At 43.7% G+C, this 26,226-nt stretch overlaps 1 protein-coding gene across 2 annotated transcripts in view; it reads left to right on the forward strand.

The window, feature by feature from the left end:
* The window catches only part of TAFA4 (TAFA chemokine like family member 4), a 208,235-nt gene extending 184,585 nt beyond the window's left edge, over positions 1-23,650 (forward strand). The window contains 5 exon segments of one of the 2 annotated variants that reach the window (NM_001076435.1): positions 12,043-12,123; positions 13,596-13,641; positions 14,270-14,365; positions 15,003-15,127; positions 22,258-22,819. Coding sequence is in view for 1 of the 2 variants with exons in the window: in XM_024983037.2 (XP_024838805.1) it covers positions 15,003-15,127; positions 22,258-22,269 (137 nt within the window). In the remaining variant the exon portion in view is untranslated. 2 annotated transcript variants of the gene reach the window in all.
* Positions 23,651-26,226: the final 2,576 nt, after the last annotated feature.

Raw genomic sequence — 26,226 nt, forward strand, 5'->3', positions numbered from 1 at the left:
CATACTTGTGTGGTTGGTAAAGATTCTTGGTTTCAGTCATCTTAAATTTATTGAGACTTGTTTTATGGCAATAATGTGATCTATCCTAGAAAATGTTCCATGACACTTGAAATGTATGTGCTTTTTCTGTTGTTTTTAAAATGATTTTTATTGGAGTGTAGTTAACAGCATTGTGTTTCAGGTGTACAGCAAAGTGATTCAGTTACACATATGCATGTATCTTTTCTTTTCCAAAGTCTTTTCCTATTTAGATTATTACAGAATACTGAGCAGAGTTCCAGGCCGCTGTATAATAGGTCCTTGTTGGTTATCTATTTTAATACAGCAGTGTGTAATTTTCAGTTTTACCTCAATAAAAAAGTTCTGAACTTATATATATAACATGTCATTATATATTAAATATGACACACATATGTATATATATTTAATCATTTTAAAATGACCTCATGGTTTGGGATATATGCTTGTAACAAATACATTTACAGATAAAAGAAAAATATAGCGTGTGTACATGCGAATCCCAGACTCCCAATCTATAGGTTCACCCCTGGGAACCATTAAGTTCTTTCTCTAATAAGTTAATAAATACATTAATTATCATTTTTAAAAAAGATTCCATATAGAGGTGATATTATATGATACTTGTCTTTCTCTTTCTGACTTTATTTGATAATCTCCAGTACCATCTAGTTCAGTTCAGTTCAATCGCTCAGTCATGTCCGACTCTGCGACCCCATGAATTGCAGCACACCAGGCCTCCCTGTCCATCACCAGCTCCTGGAGTTCACTCAAACTCACGTCCATCGAGTCAGTGATGCCATCCAGCCATCTCATCCTCTGTCATCCCCTTCTCCTCCTGCCCCCAATCGCTCCCAGCATCAGGGTCTTTTCCAGTGAGTCAACTCTTCACATGAGGTAGCCAAAGTATTGGAGTTTCAGCTTCAGCATCAGTCCCTCCAATGAACACCCAGGACTGATCTCCTTTAGAATGGACTGGTTGTATCGCCTTGCAGTCCAAGGGACTCTCAAGAGTCTTCTCCAACACCACAGTTCAAAAGCATCAATTCATCAGTGCTCAGCTTTCTTTATAGTCCAACTCTCACATCCATACATGACCACTGGAAAAACCATAGCCTTGACTAGATGGACCTTTGTTGGCAAAGTAATATCTCTGCTTTTCAATATGCCATATTGTCCACCCTGCTTATTTAACTTCTATGCAGAGTACATCATGAGAAATGCTGGGCTGGAAGAAGCACAAGCTGGAATCAAGATTGCTGGGAGAAATATCAATAACCTCAGATATGCAGATGACACCACCCTTATGGCAGAAAGTGAAGAGGAACTAAAAAGCCTCTTGATGAAAGTGAAAGAGGAGAGTGAAAAAGTTGGCTTAAAGCTCCACATTCAGAAAACTAAGATCATGGCATCTGGTCCTATCAGTTCATGGCAAATAGATGGAGAAATAGTGGAAACAGTGGCTGACTTTATTTTTCTGGGCTCCAAAATCACTGCAGATGGTGATTGCAGCCATGAAATTAAAAGACACTTACTCCTTGGAAGGAAAGTTGTGACCAACCTAGATAGCATATTGAAAAGCAGAGATATTACTTTGCCAGTACCATCCATGTTGCTGTAAATAGCATTGTTTTTCTGTAAATGTTGCTGTAAATAGCATTGTTTTTCTTTTTAATGGCTGAGTCATATTCCATTGTGTATATATACAGCATCTTCATTATCCATTCATCTATCGATAGCCATTTAGATTGCTTCCCTGTCTTGGCTGATGTAAACAGTGCTGGAGTGAAACTTGGAGTGCATTTATATTTGTGAATTACTGTTTTCTGTGGATATATGCCCAGGAGTGGGAGTGCTAGATCATATGCTAGCTCAATTCTTAGTTTTTAAGGAAACTTTATACTGTTCTCCGTAGTGGCTATACCAATTTACATCGTCACTAAGAGTGTAGGAAGAGGATCCTCTTTCTTCCACAACCTCCCCAGCATTTATTCTTTGTGGGCTTTTCGATGATGACCACTCTGACCAGTGCAAGGTGACACCTTGTGTAGATTTTCAGATGGTTGATAATGAGCCATGTGGAGCATCTTGTGCTTTAAAATAAGCGTATGTTAAACTGGCCTCTTCAGATTGGCTTCCTTATGGTCTGACCTGTTTTGAATTCATGATTTCAATTACCTACCTACTCCAGGACATTTCTTGAGGAGATAAATGGCCTCATTTCTTGAGGCCTTGTGTATATGCTGCTGCTGCTGCTGCTAAGTCGCTTTAGTCGTGTCCGACTCTGTGCGACCCCATAGACGGCAGCCCACTAGGCTCCTCTGTCTCTGGGATTCTCCAGGCAAGAATACTGGAGTGGGTTGCCATTTCCTTCTCCAATGCATGAAAGTGAAAAGTGAAAGTGAAGTCGCTAAGTCGTGCCCAACTCTTAGTGCCCATAAGACGCGATTTTAAAGTTGTTGTTATGGAAAATGTCCACAAGGCGGCAGCACTTTTTATTATTAATTTAGTTTGGCTGTGCCCGGTCTTTGTCACTGCATTGGCTTTTCTCTAGTTGCAGAGAGCGGGGACTACTCTCGTTTGTGGTGCTTGGATTTCTCACTGTGGTGGTTTTTCTTGTTGCAGACCACAGGCTCTAGAGTGCAGGCTTGGTAGCCGTGGCGCTCGGGCCCAGTTGCTCCACGGCATGTGGTATCTTCCCAGACCAGGGATCAGACTTGTGTCCCCTATATTGGCGGGCAGATTCCTATCTACTGTACCCCCAGGAAAATTCTTGGCAGCACTTCCTGATGCTCCAGTCGGGTTCCTTGGGCAAACAGAACTCTAGAGAAAGTCATGTTCCTGGCTTGTTATAGAGTACGCTGTGCCAGGGCTCCTGTCTCACGACTTCTTCCCCCGCTACCCTCCACCACCCAGACAGATCCTAAGCCCTGTCAGAACTGTGATGCTGAGGGTGCTGTAGGTGGGGGGACTCTGAGGAAGGAGATAGCTGGTGGGAACCCCAGCTCCGGGAGACTTGGAGACCAGGTGACTTTTTAGAGCTCTTCTGGCCCAGAGGGTCCACTGTTCTTTGGGTGTACTGCGTTTGGTTGAGCTGTAGGAGGGCCTGCCTGGATCTGGAGAAGGGGTTCCCATCCACAGGGCTTCCCTGGTGGCTAAGATGGTAAAGAATTTGCCTGCAGTGCTGGAGACCCGGGTTCGATCCCTGGGTTTGGAAGATCCCCTGGAGGAGGGCATGGCAACCCACTCCAGTATTCTTGCCTGGAAAATCCCATGGTCAGAGGAGCCTGGTGGGCTACAGTCCATGGGGTGGCAAAGAGTCAGACACGACTGAGCACCTAACACTTTCCCTTTCCACAGGGGACCAGGCATGCCAGGTTTAAGGGGGCTCATTTGCTGGCACATCCCTCCCCAGGCCCCTCAGCTCCACCCCAGTCCAGCCTTGGGACCCAAGGCAGCTCAGGCTTCAGGGATGTGACACCAGGCCAGGTACCCGAGGCCTGAGGGGAATACTGATGGCATTTAAAAAATCTTTTTAATGTCTATTGGAATATAGTTGATTTATAATCTTGTGTTTGAGTGTACAGCAACTTGATTCAGTGATACATAGACGTCTATCTATTCTTCTTTGTTTTCCTGTTTAGGTTATTACAGTGTTCTGTCGAGTTGCCTGTGCTACACAGTAGGTCCTCGTTGATTAACTTGTTTATACATATTAATGGATATATGTTCATCCCAGCCTCCTCATTTATCCCTCCCTCTGCTCCACCTTTTCTGTTTGGTAACACTAAGTTTGTTTTTAAGGTGTGGGTCACTGTTTTTCCTTTGCAAATGAGTTCATTTGCATTGATTTTTAGATGCTACCCGTAAGTGATCTTGTAGGCTATTTGTCGTTCTCTGACTTCCTTCACTTAGTACGGTCATCTCTAGATCCATCTATGTTGCTGGCAGTGGCCCTATTTCTTCCTTTTTTTAATGGCTGAGTCATATTCCATTGTAACTGTACCGCATCTTCTTTGTCATCCATCTGTCCATGGACATACTGGCTGCTTCCCCATCGTGGCTATTGTAACTAGTGCTGCAGTGAATGTTGGCACGCAAGCATCTTTTCCAGTTTTTCTCTGCCTTTAGGCCCAAGGGTAGAATGACTAGATCGTGTGATAGCTCTGTTTTTATTTTTTTAAGGAACCTCCATACTGTTCTCCATTGTGACTCGTACCAATTCACACTCCAAAAAAACAGAATGGGAAGGCTCCCTTGCTCCATGTGCTCTCTGGCATTTACTGTTTGTAGACTTTATGATGATGGCCATTGTGACTGGTAAGGGGGATACCTCATTGTGGTTTTGATTTGCAGTTCTCTAATGATGAGCCACATGGAGCATCTTTCCGTGTGCTTAAAAAAAAAAAAGGTATGTCAAATTGACCTCTTGAAATTGGCTTCTTGAAGGTCTGCCTTGTGAATTCTTTTTCAGTTATCTACTTCAGGACATTACTTGAGGGCAGGTGTCCTTTACATCTGCGAATAGTGAATTTGAAGTGTCCTAAGTCCTGGTTTTCAATTTGTTGTTTCAGGAGAAGTCCATAAGACGGCAGCCCTTTCTCTGGCCCCACTTAGGTTCCTCAGGCAACCAGAGCCCCAGAGAAAATCTGTTCCAGAGTTGTCTCATGACTTCTTCCCCCTTAACCTGCACTCCCCACAGAAATCCCAAGCCCTCCCCTAACTGTGATGCTGAGTGTGCTATGGTACTTAGGTGGGAGGACTGCCAGGAAGGAGGCTGCTGGTGGGAAGCCCACCACTGGGGTTGTTGGAGGACAGGAGACTTCTTTAAGATCCCAGCCCAAAGGGTCAGCATCGTTTGAAAGCTCTAGGTTTGCTTGAGCGGTAGGAGGGCGCATCTGGATATGGAGATCAGGGTCCCATCCACAGGGACCAGGCACTTCAGGTTTAAGGGGGCTTATTTACTGGCACATCCTCCCCAGCTCCAACCCAGTCCAGCCTTGGGACTCAGGGTGGCTCAGGCTCCAAGGATGTGACTCCAGGCCAGGGGTCCAAGGCCTGTGTCGTTGGCATTTATCTTTTTAATTTTTGTTTCATATCGGAGTAACATTGACACACAATGTTGTGTTTCTTTTCAGTTTGCATCAACCTGGTTCAGTTATACATATGCATGTATCAATTCTTCTTCAGATTCTTTGCCCATACATCTTACTGCAGTGTGTTAAGTGGAGTTCCGTCTGCTATACAATAGGTCCTGGTTGATTTTCTAGTTGAAATATATTACTGTGTTTATGTTAATTTCAATCTCCTAATTTGTTTTCCTGCCACCCCATCTTGCCCCTTTGGCAACCGTTCGTTTTTTATGTCTGTGATTCTGTTTCTGTTTTGCAAATGAGTGCATGTGTATCGATTTTGAGGTTGCAGGCATCAGTGATACCATGGCCATTTTGTCATTCTCGGTCTGACTTCCTTCACTAAGGATGATTATACCCAGATCTACCCATGTTGCTGGAATAGGCATCGTTTTCATTCAGTTTTATTCCTGAGGAATATTCCCCTGTATATATGTCCCACCTCTTCTTTATCTGTTCATCTCTGGATGGAGATTCTCATTGTTTCCACCCCTTGGCTTTTGCCAGCAGTGCTGCAGTGAACATTTACGTGTGTGTGCCAATTCCAGTTGTGGTTTTTGTTTCCATATGGGCCTAGGAGTGGTCATGTGGTGCTTCTTTGCTTAGTTTATTAAGGACCCTCCATACTGTTCTCCATCGTGGCTGTTATCAATTTTCATTCCCAAAACGAGTGCATAGGAGGGTTCCCTTTTCTCCATGCTTTCTCTGGCGTTTATTATTTGTAGATTTTTGATGTTGGTCATCCTGACTAGTGGCAGATGATACCTCGTTGTAGTTTTGATTTCAGTTCTGTAATAATGAGCCATGTGGAGCATCTTTTCATGTGCTTAAAAGAAAAAAAGCTGTGTTAAATTTATCTCTTGAAATTGCCTTCGTGAAAGTCCTCCATGTTTTGAATTCTTTTTCGATTACCTACCCCAGGACATTTCTTGAGAGCAGGCGTGCTTTACAGCCCCATAAACCTTGTAAATATGAAGTGCCAGAAACACTGGGTTTAAAGTTGTTAATACAGGAAATGTCCACAAGGCGGGCAGCACTTCTCCATGCCCCACCCCGGTTCTTCTGGCAACCAGAGCCCTGGAGAAGTGTTCCTGGCTTGCAGATTAGAGAGGAGTGTGCCAGGGCTCAGGTCCCATATGTCTTCCGCCTTACCCTGCACCCCCCAGACACCGGAATCACCGGCGTGGGCCGCGTGCACCTTCCTTTTAGGGCTGAGTCTCTGCTGCTGCAGACACAATGGGGGCAGGGCTGATGCCCTGGCTGGCTGGTTGTGTGGCTTGGCCAGGACTGTTTATGGCACGTCCTGGGTATGAAACTGGTCTCTGGGACAACCGGCTGTGAGGCTTGATCATGACTCTTGTGAGAGTGCGGTTGTGCAGAGTTCCCCTTATGGGAGCTGGTTTGCAGGGGCACCTGGGCGCTGAGGTGGCCCACCAGGGAAGGGTGGCTCTCCTTGGGAGGGACTGACCCCAGCGGGGCGGGGCACAGTGTTAGCGCGGTAGATGGGGCTGCAGAAATGCCGCACAGCGGCACTGGGCCAGCTAGGTAAAAAGAGGGTTCAAGAAAATAGCCCCTGTCAGCACTTCTGTCCCTGGAGGTGATACCAGAGGCTTGCCTCTCTGGTACTCGTCCTAAACGTAGTCCCTGAATTTCCTTCCCGTGTGACAGGGGCACTTTCCAAGCTGCTGCCTGTGTTCTGGGACTTGGAATAAGTGAGTTTGTGTGTGAATCCTTCAAGAGCGGAGTGTCAGTTGTCTGCGTTCCCCCAGCTCTCCTCGCCCTGAGTCCCGCTGGTTTTCAAGGCCGTTCTAAGAGCTCACCTTGCTGGTGCAGGACCCCTGGGCTGGGCCACCCGACGTGGGGCCCGTCCGCCCGCTCCTGGGCTGGGGGCTTCCCGGTCGTGACGTCCCTCCCCACCCCGGGTCCCGCACCAGGGGTGTGGGTTCTGACTGCACTGCGCCCCTGCCCCTCCTACCTGTTTGGACGTGACGTTTTCTTTATAGACTTACTTGCAGAAAGCCTGTTCTCCCAGCCTTCAGGTCATTCTCAGAAACAGTTGCTCTGTATCTGTTTGTGGTTTTGGTGTCTCCAGGGTAGGAGATGAACTCATGCTCTTCCTACTCTGCCATTTTATCCAGACCAAACATGACCTCTGTAGACTTTGCACGTCTACAGGAAGTCATGAATCATTACATAAACTGTGTTCATACTCTGTCTGGTTTGGGAAATTTGAATATAAAAATCTTGTATGTCTAAATCATGTGTTACAATTCAGAAAGCACTTTTATTGGGGAACTACAAAGTACAGTAGTTCCCATTAGCATCTGTCTCTTAGTAAAGGAAATGCTAATCCCTTACCATACACTAGCTTGTTTTACATTTGATATGTGGGAAAATCCTTTTTGGCCTCTACTCTCTGGGTAACTACATTTCTCTGTTCGGTCAATATATATACTTGTGTATTTAAAACAGGTCTGCAGAAAATGTGGTCGATCTTGGTATGAATGTGTATTACACAAACGGATAGGATATCCCAGTGGCTATTTCTTAACTCAGTGTGCATTATTCCTGTTAGTACTATGTTGTGGAGATCTTTGTGTCCTAGTACGTGTTGACCTGTTTCCTTTTTAATTGCTCTACAGCATTCCTTCATATGGGCAGGTTGTAATTATTTAGCTGTTCTTCTACTGAAAGGCATTTTGGTTCCGTCTGTGGCAAAGGAAACATGCTCACAGGCTACTTGAGTGCCTTGGTGGGTAGGATCAGTGAGTGGTGGAGACCGAGTGTCTGGTCTCAGAGCGGAATCTGCACAGTAGAGCTTTCTGTGATGATGCAAGTGTTCTTTCTGTATATCTCCATCTCTGAGTGGCATCATGTCCGTGTGTCCAGTGTGAATGGGAGCCGCTAAGCATGTGCACCTCCAGAGCACTCCAGATGCGCGAGTGTATTTAAGTGGGAACGTGGGACTTGAAGCTTCTGTGTTGCAGGATAAGCTTTATGCCATTGTGTAAGCTTGGTGTAACATCTGGTGGCCAGGGCATCCCAAAACCCTGAGAGAGAGAGGATTGTGAGTCTTCATATCTGTGTCCCCTGCACGAGCACTGCCTGGCAAATAGTCGGTGTTGGGCTCAAATAGTCAGCGTTCATGGGCTCAAAGTCACGGAGGCGGTGTTAGAAGTTGTACTTTAGACTCTAGTTAGGATGTATGTCTGTTCTCATATGTCTCTGATCTTCTGTTCCTTATTTGAATATGTTTTGAATCGGGCTTTTTAGCTTTACCTGCTTAATCTTTATCCCATAATAATTATGCAATATCATGCTGCTAACTGGCATGTGGGGAGACCTAGTGTCTGCTGATACCTTCCTTTTATCTTATTTGTCAATAAGGATAGGATCTAAAATATAAAATTTACTTGAATTTACATTTAAATTAAAGGCAAGAAGAGGGGCATTAATTTTGGTACAGACATTGGACTATCTTTATGCGTTTTTGTTAATCCATACCACAGATACTTATCTAGTGTTTTTTGTGCTTTTCTGGGAAATTACAGCTTTTAGTAGTTAAAAATAGCTCTTTTTTCCTCCCATCCAGCTTTTTTAAAAATTATAATTAACTTATGAAATCCCCCTGAATTATTGAAATGTGTCTGTAATACACATTTGGGATTTGGGAGAAGGAATGAAGAATTATTTGATTGAAGCTGTGATTACTTGGATCCTGAAACAGAAACTATTTAGCTGTTAAGCATTCTTCCTTTTGCATCTTCTTCGGGCATAGACAAGGCTGTTTTGTGGTAGGAACTGTATTCTACACATTTATCAAAATATAGCCCTATAGAGATAATGCTGGATTGGTTTATGATAAAATGAGATAAACGTGTAGTACAATGAAGCTTAATTTATTTTGTCAAACTGAATGCTCTCTAAACATCAGGTTGATAAAAGCTTAATAAGACAAAAGCCTAGGACTAGAAGACAGTTACTTTTCAAAGGTTTTTTTTTTTTCTCCTTTCTTTCAGTGATGTCCCAATGCCTTTTCTGAGATGTCAGACTTCACTAAGGATAAGAGTTACTTTGTGTCCTGAAGACATCTTTTGTGAATTGTGGGTTGTGTGGTCAGATGTGGGGTCTGTCTTTAAGATGTGAGTTCACAAGGTTTTGTTACTAGCTGTTTTCTCTGTGCTACCTGAGCGATGAAGCAGTTTTCTGAGTTTTTCTCGGTGTTGGTCAGCTAAGTGACAATGAAGTATCCTTTACTGAAACACTTTGAAAGTTGGAAGGATATGTGTGTGCATTTATCTAGTTTTAATTTAGCTCTTTTGTACCTGGCAAGTCCTAGATGCTGGAGGTCCTGTTTTCAACCCAGAGTTTGCTAATAATAAGCAAGATAGATAATTAAAGTCTAGTAAATGAAGGACTCTTAGAGAAAGGGGTACCCATGAGGAGCCATGAGTCTGACTTTACTATGTAGGAGGGAGAGGCGTGTAGAGCACCTGAGAATGAGCGGGGCAGCCTTGGGAAGTGGAAGCAGCTCGTCTGGCTCAGAAATGGCAGAAGACAAATCTGGAGGTATACACAGGGCCTTGATAGTAAAGGTCTGAGAGCAAATCACATTTTTGGACTTCCTGCCTGCTGTCTGGGAATTTGTATTCAAGGAGAGTGGATGAAGCAGATTCTGCCAATAAGAAAGGTAGGAAATGCTGTGAGCGAAGTTCATATCAAATATTTCTCAGAAGGAAAAATGTGCTCCCTGAATTTGACAGGTCAGATGGATTGTCAGCATAGGTGTCATGGTGAGCCCAGGATTTGTGTGTCTGTAGGGGACAGAGAAACATGTAGATGTTAGACTTGTGGAATTACCTTCAGTGGGGGGAAGAAGGGAGACAAGGACTAGAGCTGACATGTTTACTTAGAGTGAGTTGTATTTTCACCCAGCAAAGCTTTGATGAGGTTTGATGAACCAACAAATCCTCTCATTCTGGGCTGAGGACATTTGGATCATGACTGTAGGTGACCGGAGACCATTGTTGCTCCACTGCGGGAGGTTTTCTCCAGCTTGGAAACATGTCATAATGCCTGGAGATGCTTTTGGTCTTTATGCTGGGGGAGAGGGTCGTGCTGCTGAATATCTTAACATGCGTAGGCTGTACCCCTGAAGTGAAGAATTAGATGGCTCCAAATGTCAGGAGTGTCAAGGTTGAGAAGCCCCGCCTTTGAGGTTTCTGCTGTGTGTGGATGTGCTTGTGTGAGGTGGCATTTAGAAGCATCTTAGATCACAGAGGAGGAGTGTGTATGTCTTCATCCACAGCCTCACTTTGTACTCTGTGGAAATAACAATACTGGGTCATAGGTGAAATGTGTGAACAAGTAAAAGATTCCTTAAAAAATCACAGTCCTCCCACTACCGCTTTTATGCATGTTACCTGGGTCAGCTTCTAATGGCTTCCTTTCTTGAATACCAAGCATGTCTATTGGCAAGGTTTTCCACATACCTTTCTTAAAAGTTAATCAGTGGCTTAATATTTAAGGAACATGTCAGGTGTCTTGAAATAACGCAGGTAAGAGCAAAAGAGCTAAAGATGAAATACATCAGAACCTCTTCTTGTTTTGATGTTCTTGTGACGGTTTCCATTTTCCAGAGGACACATATCCTGGGGAAGATGTTTCTTAAACATCTTCTGTCCGTAGTGTCAGTGTAGAAACACTTTTCTTTAGAAAAGCCTTAACTGTTTGTAAAAGCAATCAAAATAAATCAAGAAGGGAGAGACCAGCTATAGAGAAGTGAGCCTCTTAATCTTATTTGAAGGTGGGCTTATCTAAATAATTATGTATTAAAGAAAACAGAGTATGTATTTAGAGTAATATTTATTTGGAACACGGGCAAGAAACCAAAAACATCCATCTATTTTATACAACAGAGAGATAAAGACAGTGCATCAGCTTTCCTTAGCTACTTAGCCGCCTCGCCACACGGTCCCCCAAAGAGAACGTATAGGAAGTACTAGCCGCTCCCATAAAACGGGAGCATCACTGTCTTTTTAAAATTTCCTTTCCTGCATAAAACCAGAAATTTGTTACAGCTCGGCAGCTTGAAGATAGGGATATTTTGTGTTTTCCTAAGTCAGGAAGGCATGGGGCTTTTTAAAGAATTTCATTTTAAAAATAGAAGTGACAAGATAACTTTCTCATTTAAAATATATTATGGTACTTGGTAACAGGAAAAAAAAAATGTATTCCTCCTACAAACTTATTTTCCTGCGGAGACAAGACTCAGTTAAGTGGGCAGATGTTCTCAAGAGTTATTTTAATAGAATCCTATTTCTGAGTCCTTTGTCTCAGCTTACAGCCCTGCTCCGTGTGCGCTCCGGGCTGACACTCGCAGGCTGTTAATCACTCTCTTCTCTGTTAGGTCAATCCCCCGCTTGGTTTTCACCTTCACTGTGCGTTCCTTCCTCAATCCTTAACTCCTAAAGGAATGTGAAACTTGTATTTTGGCTACCTGGGCGGCTCTTACTATGTCTCTCTCTCCTGAAAGAACATTGGGGATTAACTGTTTCACAAAAACCTTTATCCTGGATACAGTATGTGCTTATGGAAGCCCCTCCCTCTTTGCGTTCTATCAGCTATGAGCAGTTTCTTTTTTACCAGTAGCAGTGCTTTACAGTCCAGGACAGCTTTGCTAGTTTTAGGAGTCAGTGGTGAATCTGTCTTTAGAAATACGCTCTGTGTTTTCCAATTAAATGACAGGATTGTGGTAAATGATTCCATAAGGCAGCAATACATGCTTATTTATTAAAATACACTTCAATCTTTAAACAAAACTAGGCAATTCAGTTAGGAATTGGCCTATTTGTCTGTGATGAATGCCTGAATCCATCATCTTTCCCCCAAGATCCGTTTCTAGATTTCTCACAGCATTGTCTTGGGTCCCCATGGTCCAGTGAGGAGATATCAGCACTTCTCTGCTCTGAAGGTGAGATAATTGGATTTCATCCATTTCCTCGGCAGGGAGTTTATTCCCAGACTTCTCACCTCACTCCACCTCAGCTGGTCTTTTCTCTCAGACTCCTTTTTGTTCTACATTCTCTCATCTTCTGGGGACACAGGTTTCCTGGCTGAGGGCACTACCTTGGTCACAAGCTTCCTAGAGCTGAGAGAACCAAGTGTTCACTTGCCCCTGAATGTCCATTGCTTCCTGCTGACCCCTCACTTCAGCCACATGTCTCCTGCTCGCCCTTCGCTGTCCCTCTTACCTTCTCTTGGATCTCTAGGCACCTGTCAGAGCTGCTTTCGAGTCCTCCGTGTAGCTCTGATACCTGCCAGGAGCACACAGGTCCCCACTGCTGAGTGGAAGGAAGTTTGTCATTGGAACACTTGTAAAGATTTTTCTGGACAGTATTTCATGTTCAATTTTAACTCTGTGTAAATACAATGAAGTCTGTCAACATTTATGTAACTTTTCTGTCCTGGAGACGGTATTTTAAATTGAAGGTTCCTCATCTTTGTACCTACTTGGGACCAGACTAAGGCATTCAGAAAATAAGGAGTGACTAGTCAGCACTATGCATATGGTCAACTCTGCATAGCACTTACTCGTCTAAACTATTACTTAAACTCTGGTGTAAGCAGAAAGATTGATGGATGCAGTCTAGATTCAGATACTGCTCGTGGTGTGGAAAGCTCTGGTGTTTGGTCTGGAACCATCTGCCTCCTTTTCTGGGGAGGTTCTGGGGACAATTCACAAGAAGGACAGTACATAAATGTGCTTTCAAAATGACACCACTCTGTACAATTTTAAGGTGAAACTGTGGTGATATTGGGGGCTGAAAAAAATACAACTTGCATAGACTTGACCCCAGTGCGTCCATCCATCGAGTGCAGTCTCTGACACAGTAAATAACCCATTTAGCGCTATGCCTTTCTCAGTGTTGGCACCTTCTGATTTCAGTAGCAGCTGGTTATTCTAGATCACAGATCTGCCTTACTCGGGCACTGCTCTTGGTTTGGAGGGGACTCACTGGGTAACACCTCAGTGTTGGGTCAGAACCTGGAATGGTGGCTGCACTCAGAGAAGGTACCGTAAGCCGTCACTTCCGCCGGTAATGGAACCATTCTGTCCCCTTGTCATGCTGCGTCGCGTTTGCTGCCTCCAGTAGGGGCCTCTGCTGGGGAGGAGGTAGGTACTCAGCATTGCGCTCGGGCACCTGTGTTCAAATGCCATTTGGCTATTTGCAAAAACTGTGACTTTGGGCAGGTTGCTTAATACCACCGGACCTCAGTTTTCTCTCCTGTATAAACCACAGGAAAAAAATAACCACTGTTAACCTTAGAGTTGTAATGAATTTGAAATTACTAGGTGTCTTCCCTTCATTTTTAAGGTGTCCTGCATTCACGAGAAAGTAACTGTTAGAATTTAGTCATGCCTCATTTTATTGTACTTCACAGATACTGCGTTTTGACAAATTGAAGGTTTGAGGCAACCCCGCACTGAGTGAGTCTATCAGCACGATTTTTCCAACCGCCTTTGCTCACTTTGTGTATTTGTGTCACAGTTTGGCAATTTTTGCAATACTTCAAATCCTCTATCAGTGAAAAGAATATGACTCACTAAAGGCTCAGATGATAGCAATTTTGAGCAGTAAAATATTTTTTTAATCACGGTATATATACATTGAGGGTTTGCTTTTTTAAAATAGATACAGTGCCATTGCACCCTTAATAGACTATAGGGTAGTGTAAACCTGACTTTTATATGCACTGGGAAGTTGTGTCACTTACTTTATGGTGGTGGTCTGGATTCCTCCAAGGTAGGCTTGTGTAACGCCTACTTTTTCTTGAACTTGACTTTCAGAGTTCTGAGGCAGTTTTAGAATCCATTGGGGTATTTAAAAAAAAAAGCAACCTGTTACTATTTAAACAACAACGAAAGGTTAATCTACTTCCACCCCTAATCCACACACACTACCCGCAGCTTTGGAGCTTGGTCCTCTACCAGCCCACTGCGTGGGGTCCCCTTAAAAAACCTATCACAGTCTTTTTTGTCCTTTGACATCTGTGGGAATAACTAGTCATGCTGATGGTTTTTTCCCTTAATTTCTCATCTTTACCTGCAAACTCAGAGAACTGGGGTGCTCGTTTCTGATTCACGGGCTTGCAGCATGAATCACTGTATTGGCAGATGGCTGTGGGGACCGTGAGGTGAAGGGCAGTCGCAGGTAAGCCAGCGAACTGGTCGAGAATGAGGGCTTGCGAAGGGGCGCCAGTGCTCCCCCTCCTAACTTGGCGCCCAGTTGACTCAGGCGGTTACTCACCTAGCTGGGACGGCATGGAGAGACGAGCACCTTCTGGGATGAAAATGTTGTCTGTTCTGTCTTGACACTCTTGTCAGCAGCACTCACACCTGCGGTATCAGCATCCACCACTGTTACCTGCAGCCAGAGACACAGTAACAGCTAGTATTTCCTGACAACACAGTGACTGGTGCAAAGTCAGCCAGGGCTTTTACGTGGATCAGCTGTATCCCCTTGCCATCCTTTGGGCGGGGGGGAGCTCTATTTTTCCCCCCATGGTACAGGTGAAGAAACCGAAGCTGAGAGTAAAACAGCTCGTCCGAGCTCCTTTAAAGAAGGCCGCACAGTCTGAGGTCTTACTACCTACATCATAATGTTAGCCAACTGCATAAAAAAGAAATGGTGTTTTTCCGTTAAGTATATGGGTGGTTGGATTCCTTCCTCATGGTGACACCTATACGCAGTCTTGGAAGCCAGTGTACTAACCTGCATTGAGCTTTATGTTGCCTGGATTTGGAGGGAAGAAACCGCGTCACAAGTGTTACGTGCCTTTGTCTTCCAGCTTCCATTGTGATTCAGAAATGGTGGTGTCACATGGATCCTTGTTTGGAAGGAGAGGACTGCCGAGTGCTGCCCGATTACTCAGGTTGGTCCTGTAGCAGTGGCAACAAAGTCAAAACTACCAAGGCAAGTATAGACAGAGCACAGCTGTACTTGGCAGCTTCCGCTTCCTGTAACCTGCCCCCTCCATTTCATCCTGCCGCCAAGAGGGAGGGTAATGTTACGTTGGTAAAGTTCCGTGGGCAATGCCCCTCTACCACTCGGGCCCTGTGAAAAGCGCGTTTCTCAGCATCACCCTCCATTTCAGATTTATGGAGTTAGGACTGGTGGAGGGATGCCTTATCTGAAGCAGGGCTGCTGAATTCATTTCAGCTCCTTCACGGGCCGATTTAAAGTAAAGGTTTCGGAGTTGACAGTCCCGTGCATCAAACCAGCGTGGCCAGACCCCACATCCTGGTGACTCACTGAAATAGAATACCTGCCACCTCGGAGGAGATTTAGTCTGGCTGAATTGGCTGAAGACTCCAATTCAAGCCTTGTAAGTCGTGTTTCCTGCCCATTCATCCTCGTTCTAGTTGCGTCTCTGAAACACACCATTTTCTACCCAGTTCTCGAGCCAGAAACTGAACTTCTTTCTCCTCTCCTGCTGTCCACACTCTTGTTTTGTCTTAGGGACTGGTACTCCCACACCCCGCCCCCTCTCTGCATCACCATAGTTACCATCCCCGGGTGGTCTCCGCTGTGTCTGGATGACCAACGTTGCTTCCTCATATCCACTCTTGCTTCCCTTCCTGCCTGTTCTCCATAGAATGGAGTCATTTTTGTGAGTTGCAGATCTGCTAAGCTAGTCCACCCCCAAATCTCTGAGTGGCTTCTCTGTGCTCCTTAGCTCACCTCTGCTTGTGTGGCCCTCACTAGATAACTGCAGAGCACCTACCTTCGTTCTTTCTGCTCCAACCGTCTCAGCCTCGGTTAGTCCTCCTTCTATGGTGCTTTGCCAGCTGCAAAGGAATGCGCTTTCTGCCATTCTTCTCTAGAAAGAAACCATTATTCAGGGAATCCTTCACGGATAGGATGCACATCCCTTGTATCTCTGAGTGCATCATGTAAAACACACTCAGTTCACATGCAGTGCTCCACTTACTTGCTTCATTCTGTCAGCTTCCTGTCTGGGAGCAGAGCGGTGACATCAGGGCCCCTTGCTGGGTCACTCACCCAATAGTCCCAGAGCTGGCTGAATATCTCCACACTGTTTCTTGTACAAAAATTAATAAAACAGGTCAGTCTAGGATTCTAATGAGCTACACACACTGGAATGGAATGACTGCTTAGTCCTGGTTGCTGTGTCAGCTTTGGCCCCCCGAGGAGGAAAAATATCCCTTGAATGGTTTCTCACCTTGCTTACATTTCCCTCTTTATGAGTGTTTTGAATTACTCAAGTTCTCAGTCATCTTCAGCCACTGAGGACAAGAACAGGTGAGTTCTCCTATGTATGCACATGAGGTATTATAATAAACAAGATCTTATAAATATTTAAACAAGTCATTAATAAAAGATTAAGTCTAAAACATACTATTGTAAAACAAGATTTAAAAATAAACTTTACATGTAAATTTTAGCTGATATTTATTACATCTCAGATTAATAGTCTAGTATGTTGTCTGATTTATTCTTTAAAATAATTCCAAAATCAAGACCATTTTAACATTAATTACAATTATCAACTAAGCTGTCCTTGTTAGTGATATCATGATCACTAGGTTAAATAACCTGATCTATGCTTCTTTATCCAGGGCAGGAGAAGTTCATGGAGGTTATTGGTAGAGGAAGGAAGTTAATACTGCCACCATTTTAAAAAATTGGAGTATAATTGCTTTTCAGTGTTATGGCTGATTCACTTAATTGTGAACAGCAAAAAATATGGATGCATCTGTCACCTCTCTCCCGTCCCCCACCCATGTAGGTCATCACAGAGCACCAAGCTGAGCTCCCTGTGTCATACAGCAGCTTTCTACTAGCTGTCTATTTTACACATGGAAGTGAATATATTGGAGAAGGCAATGGCACCCCACTCCAGTGTTCTTGCCTGGAGAGTCCCAGGGACGGGGGAGCCTGGTGGGCTGCTGTCTATGGGGTCGCACAGAGTTGGACACGACTGAAGCGACTTAGCAGCAGTGAATATATGTTATACCCTAAGGAAACCCTAATTCTAAAAGACACACGCACCCACTGGTCACTGCAGCACTGTTTCCAACACTGCCATCATTTTCATCTGCTCCGCTTCTAACCCGCTCCCACAATCTTTCGATCTGGGTAAACCCAAGTGTGCCTGTTAAGCAAATCCTGCCTTAAGATAATCCCACTGTCCTTTCCCATGGGCCCCCATCAGCCTCTCTTCCCTTACCTCTTCCGAAATCCAAATCTGGCAGTGGCCAAAGAGCTAGGGTCTTAAATCTGTCAACCATAAATCTTTCCTTTTTTCATGTTTCTTGTAGACTAAGAAATAATAGAAGCATAATCTTGCAAAACGTTGACTCTTACACAGAAATATAAAATAAGATACTGAGCACCAGTCAGCTGTGTTCTGGGACAGAATGCATCTGAGGAGCCCCTTGCTTGCGCAGCTCCCTGCTGTTTCCATACAGTTCACGAGGGTATTTGCAGGAAGTGGGCCTGGAGGGGTGTTGTAGCTCTATGTGCTGGGATTAGGAGTTTGCTCTAGCGAATCCTCGACGGCAGTGACATTTCATTTAGCGCTGTGAAAAGCTGCAGAAGCATGATACAGTTCCCCCAGCCCTCATGCTACATAGCTACTTTTCTTTTTTCTTTTTTGTGATACAGCACTGGAGAATAATCTTGGAGTCATAAAACTTTGTTTCCTTTAGTAATCCAAGTCGGTGTGACTTGAACTATATAAAACATTTTATGTCTTTTATGGAGCTTATGCACATAGAGTAAATTCATTTGTGGAATGGTGACTGGCATCGAGCTCACAAAAGCTGTGTCTTAAAATTGACCCTGGACCTCACACCCTAGGTGAGACCACAGTCACATAAAGGTAGAACGCTTACCGCTCTCAAGGGGGTATTATTAACTATATAGCAAAATAGTTTCCATTTGCGTTAACAGTCCATGCATGGCAGCATCACAACGCAGAAAGGCGAAAAGAAAAAGATTAGCTACTGTCAGGCATCTAGGTCCAAATTTTCTTTTCCACTGAAATGCGAATGTAACAAAGTTAGCAGTCAACCTGAGATATGAATAGTCTTAGATGAAGATAGGAACATGAGCGTGGACAGCTCCCTAACCAGCAAGGCAGACACTGAGTTGATTCTGCTTGTATTGTTTTCAATATCCCCAGAGAGGAGGCGGGTACTGCTTTGTTGGGGGAAATCTAACTTCTCTGACATCCTGCCTTGATTTTCCTTACTTAAATTCTGAGTTTTATTACCTGAAAGTGAAAAGTGTAAGTTGCTCAGTTGTGTCCAACTCTTTGCAACCCCCTGGACTATACAGGCCATGGAATTCTCCAGGCCAGAATACTGGAGTGGGTAGCCATTCCCTTCTCCAGGGGATCTTGCCAACCCAGGGATCAAACCCAGGTCTCCCACATTGCAGGTGGATTCTTTAGCCACAAGGGAAGCCCAAGAATACTAGAGTGGGTAGCCTATCCCTTCTCCAGTGGAACTTCCCGACCCAGGAATCAAACCAGGGTCTTCTGCAGTTGCTAAATGTGCTAAGTCATTTCTCCCTATTTGAGTTGTCAGTATTAAGACTCCTTACAAGTGTGCAGTGTCTTCTTAGCACTACAGGCAATGGTTTGAAGGGTGTTTTTGTCGCTTGCAAATACAAGCAAATCACACGTTGAAGTTTGAGAAGCTTTAGATTTTTACATGTTCCTAATTTCAAGACCTCTAAGAGTAAAGAAGTATGCGTTGTGAGTGGTTATTCCCACCGAGGGACAGTTTTGCCCTCAGGGAGATGTTTGGCAATGTCCGAGGATGTTTTTAGTTGTCACACACTGGGGAGGGGGTTGCTGTGGGCTTCTGTGGTTAGAGGCCAGAGATGCGGCTCAACATCCTGAAATGCACAGGGCCGTCCCCGCGACAGAGTTACATAGCCCCACATAGCAGTAGTGCTAAAGCTGGAAAAAAGACTACTTCATCCAATAGGGTAGTTCTTTCGGTAACTGTGTGTGTAAGCATCCTACCTGATCCCATTGCTTCCTTTTGTTCTTCAGAGTTTCTATTAAGTGTCCAAGCGTTTGCAGTATTTCCTACTGGAAAAGCTAGAGGGAGGAGGTAAGACACTCTCTTCCACACCTCCCTCTCCCTCAGGATCTAAGGTGACCGATTCCTCTGGTTCCTTCCTCACTGGTCCGTAATCGATACCCTTCCCTCTGGCTCTTGGTCTACTGCAATGGGTCATCCTCATCCTCTCTACCACCATGTTATAACTGTTTAATGATACCAGTGGCTGTAGAACAACCATCATGGGAACTTGTTAAAAACACAACTATTTTGAGCCTCATTCTAGGATGTTCTGGGATGGGGTTTAGAAATCCATACTTTAAGAACAAGTGTTCTTAGGGAGATTCTGATCAGCAAACAGTATACCCTCAGTTTTTGAGCTCCCCGAGCTCCCTACCTGCTCTTGGTTCCCACCTTTGTCTTGGCTTTCTGTGCCACGAGGGTGAGGTCCCTGCCCAGGTTCCTTCCTGGAACCATCCGATGGATGCCCCTTGGTAACTGCTAGAAAATGTAGGATATAAGCATCTTGGGATGGGCCTCTGTGTCCACACCTTCCTCTTCATACCCTCCCACTTCTCAAGTCTACTTGTCTTTCAAGGTTGCGCCGAGGTGACTCTTTTATCCTGAAGTCTTAGCTTCTCTGATCCCTAGAGTCAGAGCCTGAACTTTTTGGGGCACTGTGTCACATGAGAGTGGAGCTGAGAGTGACACAATAACAGCCTTTTATCCACCAAAATGCAATGCACCTTCCGCCTACAATCAACGAGACAAAAATTTTCAAATCAACCAAATCTGAAAGTACCTCTTCCCATTGTCAGTGCAGAAAGGGTCCCAAACGGGTTGGATGTGGAGAATGAGCTTCCTCAGATAAGATGCTTTTGAGAATTACATCCTAGATGTAGACTGCTACTTGGCTGACTATAAAGATGGTTGGGTTTGAAACAGATGCATGAAAGAAAGATCCAGGAAGAGCTACCATGACAACAGTCACTGTTCCTTGAGCACTAACCCTATGACAGGCAGTGAGCACACCCTTCGTGCAGTTTCATTCCCTTCTCGCAACAACTTAAGGAGGGTAGATGCTACTGGTTTTCATTTAGCAGACGAGGAACCTGAGGCTGAGAGAGAGTCCTCCCTGCTCAGAAAGTGACCAGCTTCCTCCTCCTGCTGCACAAGCCTAAGACCCGAGAGTTGTCCTTGACGCCTCTCTCACACATCCTGTATTTGTCACGAGTCCTGGTGGCTCCCCTCTTACCAAGTGGTCTCTCTGAGTTGTTGACAGCCTGGAACCACATTGCTTGTCTCATCTCTGTGCCTCCCTCAGAAAAAGGCCGAAATCCTTGCGTTTCCCTCTCCCTGGACAGTTCTTGGCTCAAGTAGTCAGGGCGCCATTCTGTCAAGTTTCCCTGTAGGCACCTCCTCCCCCGACAAGCCTCTGTGAAATAGCGGCCGTCTCCCCTCCCTGCCCCAGTCCTGGGCTCCACACACTATGTCACCTTTGATATACTTTTCTTTTACCTGTTTGTCCAGCCCTTTTCCTCTAGACTAGCAAGAAGCAAGCTATGTCCTTTGAGCCAAATCTGGCCCTTAGCTTACAGGTCATTGAAACAGCAGAGAAAGAATGAGTTGTACTTTTTTTAATGGTTGGGGAAAAAACCAAAAGGACTATGTATTTCTTAACACGAAAATTTTGTGAATTTCAATTTGAACATCCCAAAATCAAGATTATTGGGACCTAGCAATGCCCACTGGTTTATGTATTGCCTACGGCTGCTTTTGTGGTATAAAGGCAGAGTGCAGTAGATACAACGGTGACTGGCCTGCAAAACTGAAAATATCCTACTGTTTGGTGTTTCACAGAAAAACTTTATCTACCCCTATTTTAGCTAAGTTCCACGAGGAAAGAGTTTTAATACTATGTGCTGAGAATACTATATAGCAAACAAAAGAGCAGTTGTAGAATACATACATAAAGGACTGTGTCAGTTAAAAGCATATCTGAAGTTTGAATACATACCTGATTGGATGATGACTATCACTGAGTAGTCGTGATGACTATGTGATCAGAGAATATAATTTACTTAAAAGTATACTGATGGTGTAGATGGGTTAACGTATTATGCTTCTATTTATTCCTAGTTGGTGTATTATCTAACCTGTACAATTTATTACATGATGAAATCTAACTATAGAAACTGCAGACCTGTTTTCTTAGATCCCAAGTAATGGTTAGCCTGGGTGCTTAAAAGTGGAAGAAACCACACATTTTTTAATGGATGTACGTTTTCAGAAAGGGCTTCCCTCATAGCTCAGATGGTAAAGAATCTGCCTGCAATGAGGGAGACCTGGATTCGATCCCTGGGTTGGGAAGATCTCCTGGAGGAGGGCATGGCAACCCACTCCAGTATTCTTGCCTGGAGAATCCCATGGACAGAGGAGCCTGGCAGGCTGTAGTCCATGGGGCTGCAAAAAGTCAGACACGACTTAGCGTCTAAACCACCACATTTTCAGAAAATATTGTAGTTTTATAAAATAATCTATTTTTGAAAACAAAAGTTAACTACCTTGTGCTTAGTGGCTCCTTAAAAATATAACGAAGGCAGTATGCTGATCCTGACATACACTGATTTAAATCAGCACTCATCTGACAAAAGTTTAGTCCCATTAATAAAAGCATGTCTTAGCATACGTGAGTTACCTTGATGAGCAGTCAATGTACCTAATCTACTGGGATTTTTTATAAACCCCACAAGATACAGAACTAGGGCCTATAACCATGTTGTGGAATGTTCTGGGTGTGTTTTCCTCTGCAACCTAAAAGGAAGACAAATATAAAGAAGAATTTGATGTCAACAGCTGATTGGGAGAGGTTGGTTACAGACCAAGAGGCCCGACTATTAAATTGTACACATCTGATGCAGACAGGGACTTCTGGGTCTGTTAAGAGGAAGGAATACCTGTGGTGGGTCTAGGGTGCTGAATGCTAACTTTTAAAATTCATTTCAGGTAACACGGTAGCAGAGAGAGAGGTGCCTCCACGCTGGAGGAGGGACGGGCGGCAGCGCTCTCCTGTCGGGCCTGCGGTCCTGGACTCTGCGGGAAATTGTCTTAGATTTTACCCACGCCACGTGGGCATACCTGTGCTATGAATGGCGGTGTTTACTTAACTGTTCCAGCTCTCACTGCCTCGTGACTTGACTACAGTGGGTTATAACCATGGGCTGCCACACACCCAGCGGACAGCCTACCTGTATTCCTAAGGAACATACCTCCAAGAGACTCTGGACCAACAAACTGGAAGCTGGAAAAGTGGATCATCACTGAATGAAGAAGACTATTTCTGCAGCTTCTTTCTGCATTTACACAGGAGCACGGACCGGTTTCTGAGGATCCTCATCCTCTTCCTCCTGTGAACTTTTCCTTCAGCCCTGGGTTGGTCATTTGAAAGGGTCCAAATAACAAAACATTTTGGCAGAACATTTTTTTTTTTTTTTGATGTAGATTGATGAACTCTGATTAACTGGTGATGAAAATTTATTTTATAAACCTTGAGGAATAGAAGGACTCATGTTGGGGTTACTGTGTGTGCATTTGTTTCAGTTTTAAAGTCTCTGCATTGTAAGGTCCTTTGGCAGGTCAGCAGAAATAAAATGCTCCCATGTAACTTCTGTGCCATTTCACCCAGTGCTAAGGAAGTGTATCAACCCCAATAGTTTATAACCAAAGTCCTCTCGTGACAGATACACAACAGAAAGGAGACCCGCTGGGATTTCTATGGCTTAAGTGTAGGCAGAGAGGTAAATCATTGAAAATATAGAACACTTTCTGTTTAGATCAAGGGTGATTTCTTAGATCCAGTTTATGTCAATCAAACTGTTTTGCTAACTCTGAGACAAAAAAGTCATTAACGGCAGAATTTTTAGACTCTGAGTTAGCCCTACGCCTTCCCTCCTTATTTATTAGTTATTTTTTAAATGTGAGTAAAATCTGAGTCATTTTTTTTCTTGGTTAAATGACTTTGCAGCAGCTGTGTCTCCACATATTCTCAGATGCTGTCATGCAGAAATTTATTACAGATAACAAGTGACCCAGATTTGAAATGCATAATGTTATTAAATAGATACCACTATAATAATATGGAATAAATTTTATATGTTAAGACATGCCAAAAACATACTTTCTGCACTGGTTATGCCTGTCCTGTCACAATTATGGGAGAAAATATTATTATTGTATTGTTTGTAACAATAACAGTTACGTCTCTTCCATTTTATTCTTGCAGAAGGAATGGAGAAAGGCGATAGCTACTTGTTTGCTAAATTTTGTTTGAATCTGATTGACTAGATGCTTACCAGAATTGTTACTCTCATATTAGTAAGTAAAAAATTAGTTTCACTGATGGTGTTTGGTGTACACACTTTTGTGACTGTTTTATTCCATAAGACTTGGTGTTAACATTCTTAGGCTTGCAAATTTTTTTTATCAGTGTGAAAACTTTACATAAACTTTAATGTTACTATATGGCAATTTATATAGAGATCACTACTTTGTTTCTTCTCCCAAACCTATGTTGCACTAAGGAGAATTTAAAATGTAGGAAGATTTAATTAAGTTGAGGCACATTCATAATGTTTTACATGCATTCTGCTGCCTTTAGTATAAGATGTTCCATTGTAAAAAAGCGAGTTAAAATGAAATTGTGTGGAACATGAGACAGTGTCTTAGTTTTTCAGCCACACATCTGATATTTTACCCCAAACAAGATCAAGTAAAAATGACATCGCTTCACCTTGAGGTTCATTCCAGGATAAACTACTTCCAGGGAGTAAATAGTCCATTTGGGAAAGTGGCAGGTATGGAAGCTGCCATTTCATCCATTACTGCTTCACAGTGTTCTTTATACCTAGTTCGCAAGTTAGCTCTGAAATGGGTATTTGAGAGGCACTTTAGTGTTATCATTCCTATTTTTCTCCGGTAGGGAAGTAGATAGGAGTCTTTGCTTTAAATTCTGTAAAAACACAGAAAAGATACCAAAGGAGGTATCGGTCACATCAACCCCTGGCTCTCTGATGGTGGCGCAAGTGGTCTCAACACCGGAGAGACATTCGATTCTCACATCTTAGGACTTTCGGCTGCCCTGCGAGGCCTGTGGACTCAGACAGGGCCTCTCCTAAGGCAGCAGCAACCTCCTCAATTTTAGAGTGCTCCCTCAGGTTCCAGGGTGCTGCTCGGAATTACAGAGACCCCTGTAGCTTGAGGCCTTGGAGAGGTGGAATTCTGCCGACTCAGTAAATTCACACTTAGCCTTCCCAAGACCCCTTGGAGTTCTGGGGGAGAGTTTTCATCCTTTTACACACAAATACATCTATCTAACCCTTTGTCAATGCACTCTTTGCCACTGGATACACACATGAAAAATGTCACACTTCCAACATTAAAAAAATTGGAAAAATATTCAGTATTGAACTTCAACATGAGTTTACAAGAAAAACTGTATTCTTTATGTATTAAAAAAAAAACAAACGGAAACTCACAGTTAGCATCATTCTTGACAGTGAAGAGCTGAAAGCATTCCCTCTCGTATCAGGAAAAAGACCTGAGTGTCCACTGTCACCACTTCTACTCAACACAGTTTTAGAAGGCCTAACCAAGGTAGTCAGAGATGAAAGGGATCCAAATTGGAAAAGAAGTAAAACTGTCCCTGTTTGCAGGTAACATGATACTACACATAGAAAATCATAACGATGCTACCAGGAAATTACGAGAGCTCATCAATGAATTCAGTAAAGATGGAAGATACAAAACTAATACACAGATGACACCAGCATTCCTATACACTAACAGGAAAAGATCAGAAAGAAAAATAAAGGAAACGATCCCATTTACCACTGCAACCAGACAAGTAAAATACCCAGGAATAAACCTACCCAAGCAGGCAATGGCACCCCACTCCAGTACTCTTGCCTGGAAAATCCCATGGGCGGAGGAGCCTGGTGGGCTGCAGTCCATGGGGTCGCTAGGAGTTGGATACGACTGAGTGACTTCACTTTCACTTTTCCCTTTCATGCACTGGAGAAGGAAATGGCGACCCACTCCAGTGTTGTTGCCTGGAGAATCCCAGGGACAGGGGAGCCTGGTGGGCTGCCGTCTCTGGGGTTGCACAGAGTCGGACACGACTGAAGTGACTTAGCAGCAGTAAGAAGACAAGAGTACTCTGAAAACTATAAGACACTGATTAGTTGTATTGGAAAAGCTGGACGGCTCTCAGTTCAGAATGGCCATCACCAAAAACTAAACACAACAACTGCTGGACAGAGTGTACAGAGAAAGGAATACCTCCTGTTGGTTGGAATATAAGTTGGTATAGCCATTATGGAAAACACGTTGGAAGTTTCTTAAAAAACTAAAACTACAAGTACCATATTATCCAGCAATCCCATTGCTGAGCAGTAGTCGGAACACACAAGAATTTGAAAGGATACATACACCCCAGTGGTCACTGCACCGCTACTGACAACAGCTGAAAGATAAAAGCAAGCTAAACTCAGAGGAAGGGGCACAGAAGACAGTGCATATACACAGGAATTAAGAAAATGAATGCAATACTGCCATGGGCAGAAAAATGAATGGCCCTGCAGCTTATCATACAACTGTAATAAGACAAAGAATGACGGATAGGCAATGATATCACTGATGCCTGCAATCCCAAAATGGACACAAATGAACTCTTTACAAAACACAGAGAGACGCGCAGAGTTGAAAAAGAAACTTATTAAAAAAGAAAGGTAAGAAGACATGGATAAACTAGCAAGTTGGGATTAACCTGTATACAGTAATATATGTAAACTGGATAATCAAAATGGACCTACTGCACAGCACGGGGAAGCCCATTCTGTATACTATGGTAATATGCATGGGAAAGAACATGAAAAAATATATGCAGACATGTAACCAAATCAGGTTGGTATACACCGA

This window comes from Bos taurus, chromosome 22 (genome assembly GCF_002263795.3).
Source record: "Bos taurus isolate L1 Dominette 01449 registration number 42190680 breed Hereford chromosome 22, ARS-UCD2.0, whole genome shotgun sequence".
In the NCBI taxonomy this organism is placed as follows: Eukaryota; Metazoa; Chordata; class Mammalia; order Artiodactyla; family Bovidae; genus Bos; species Bos taurus.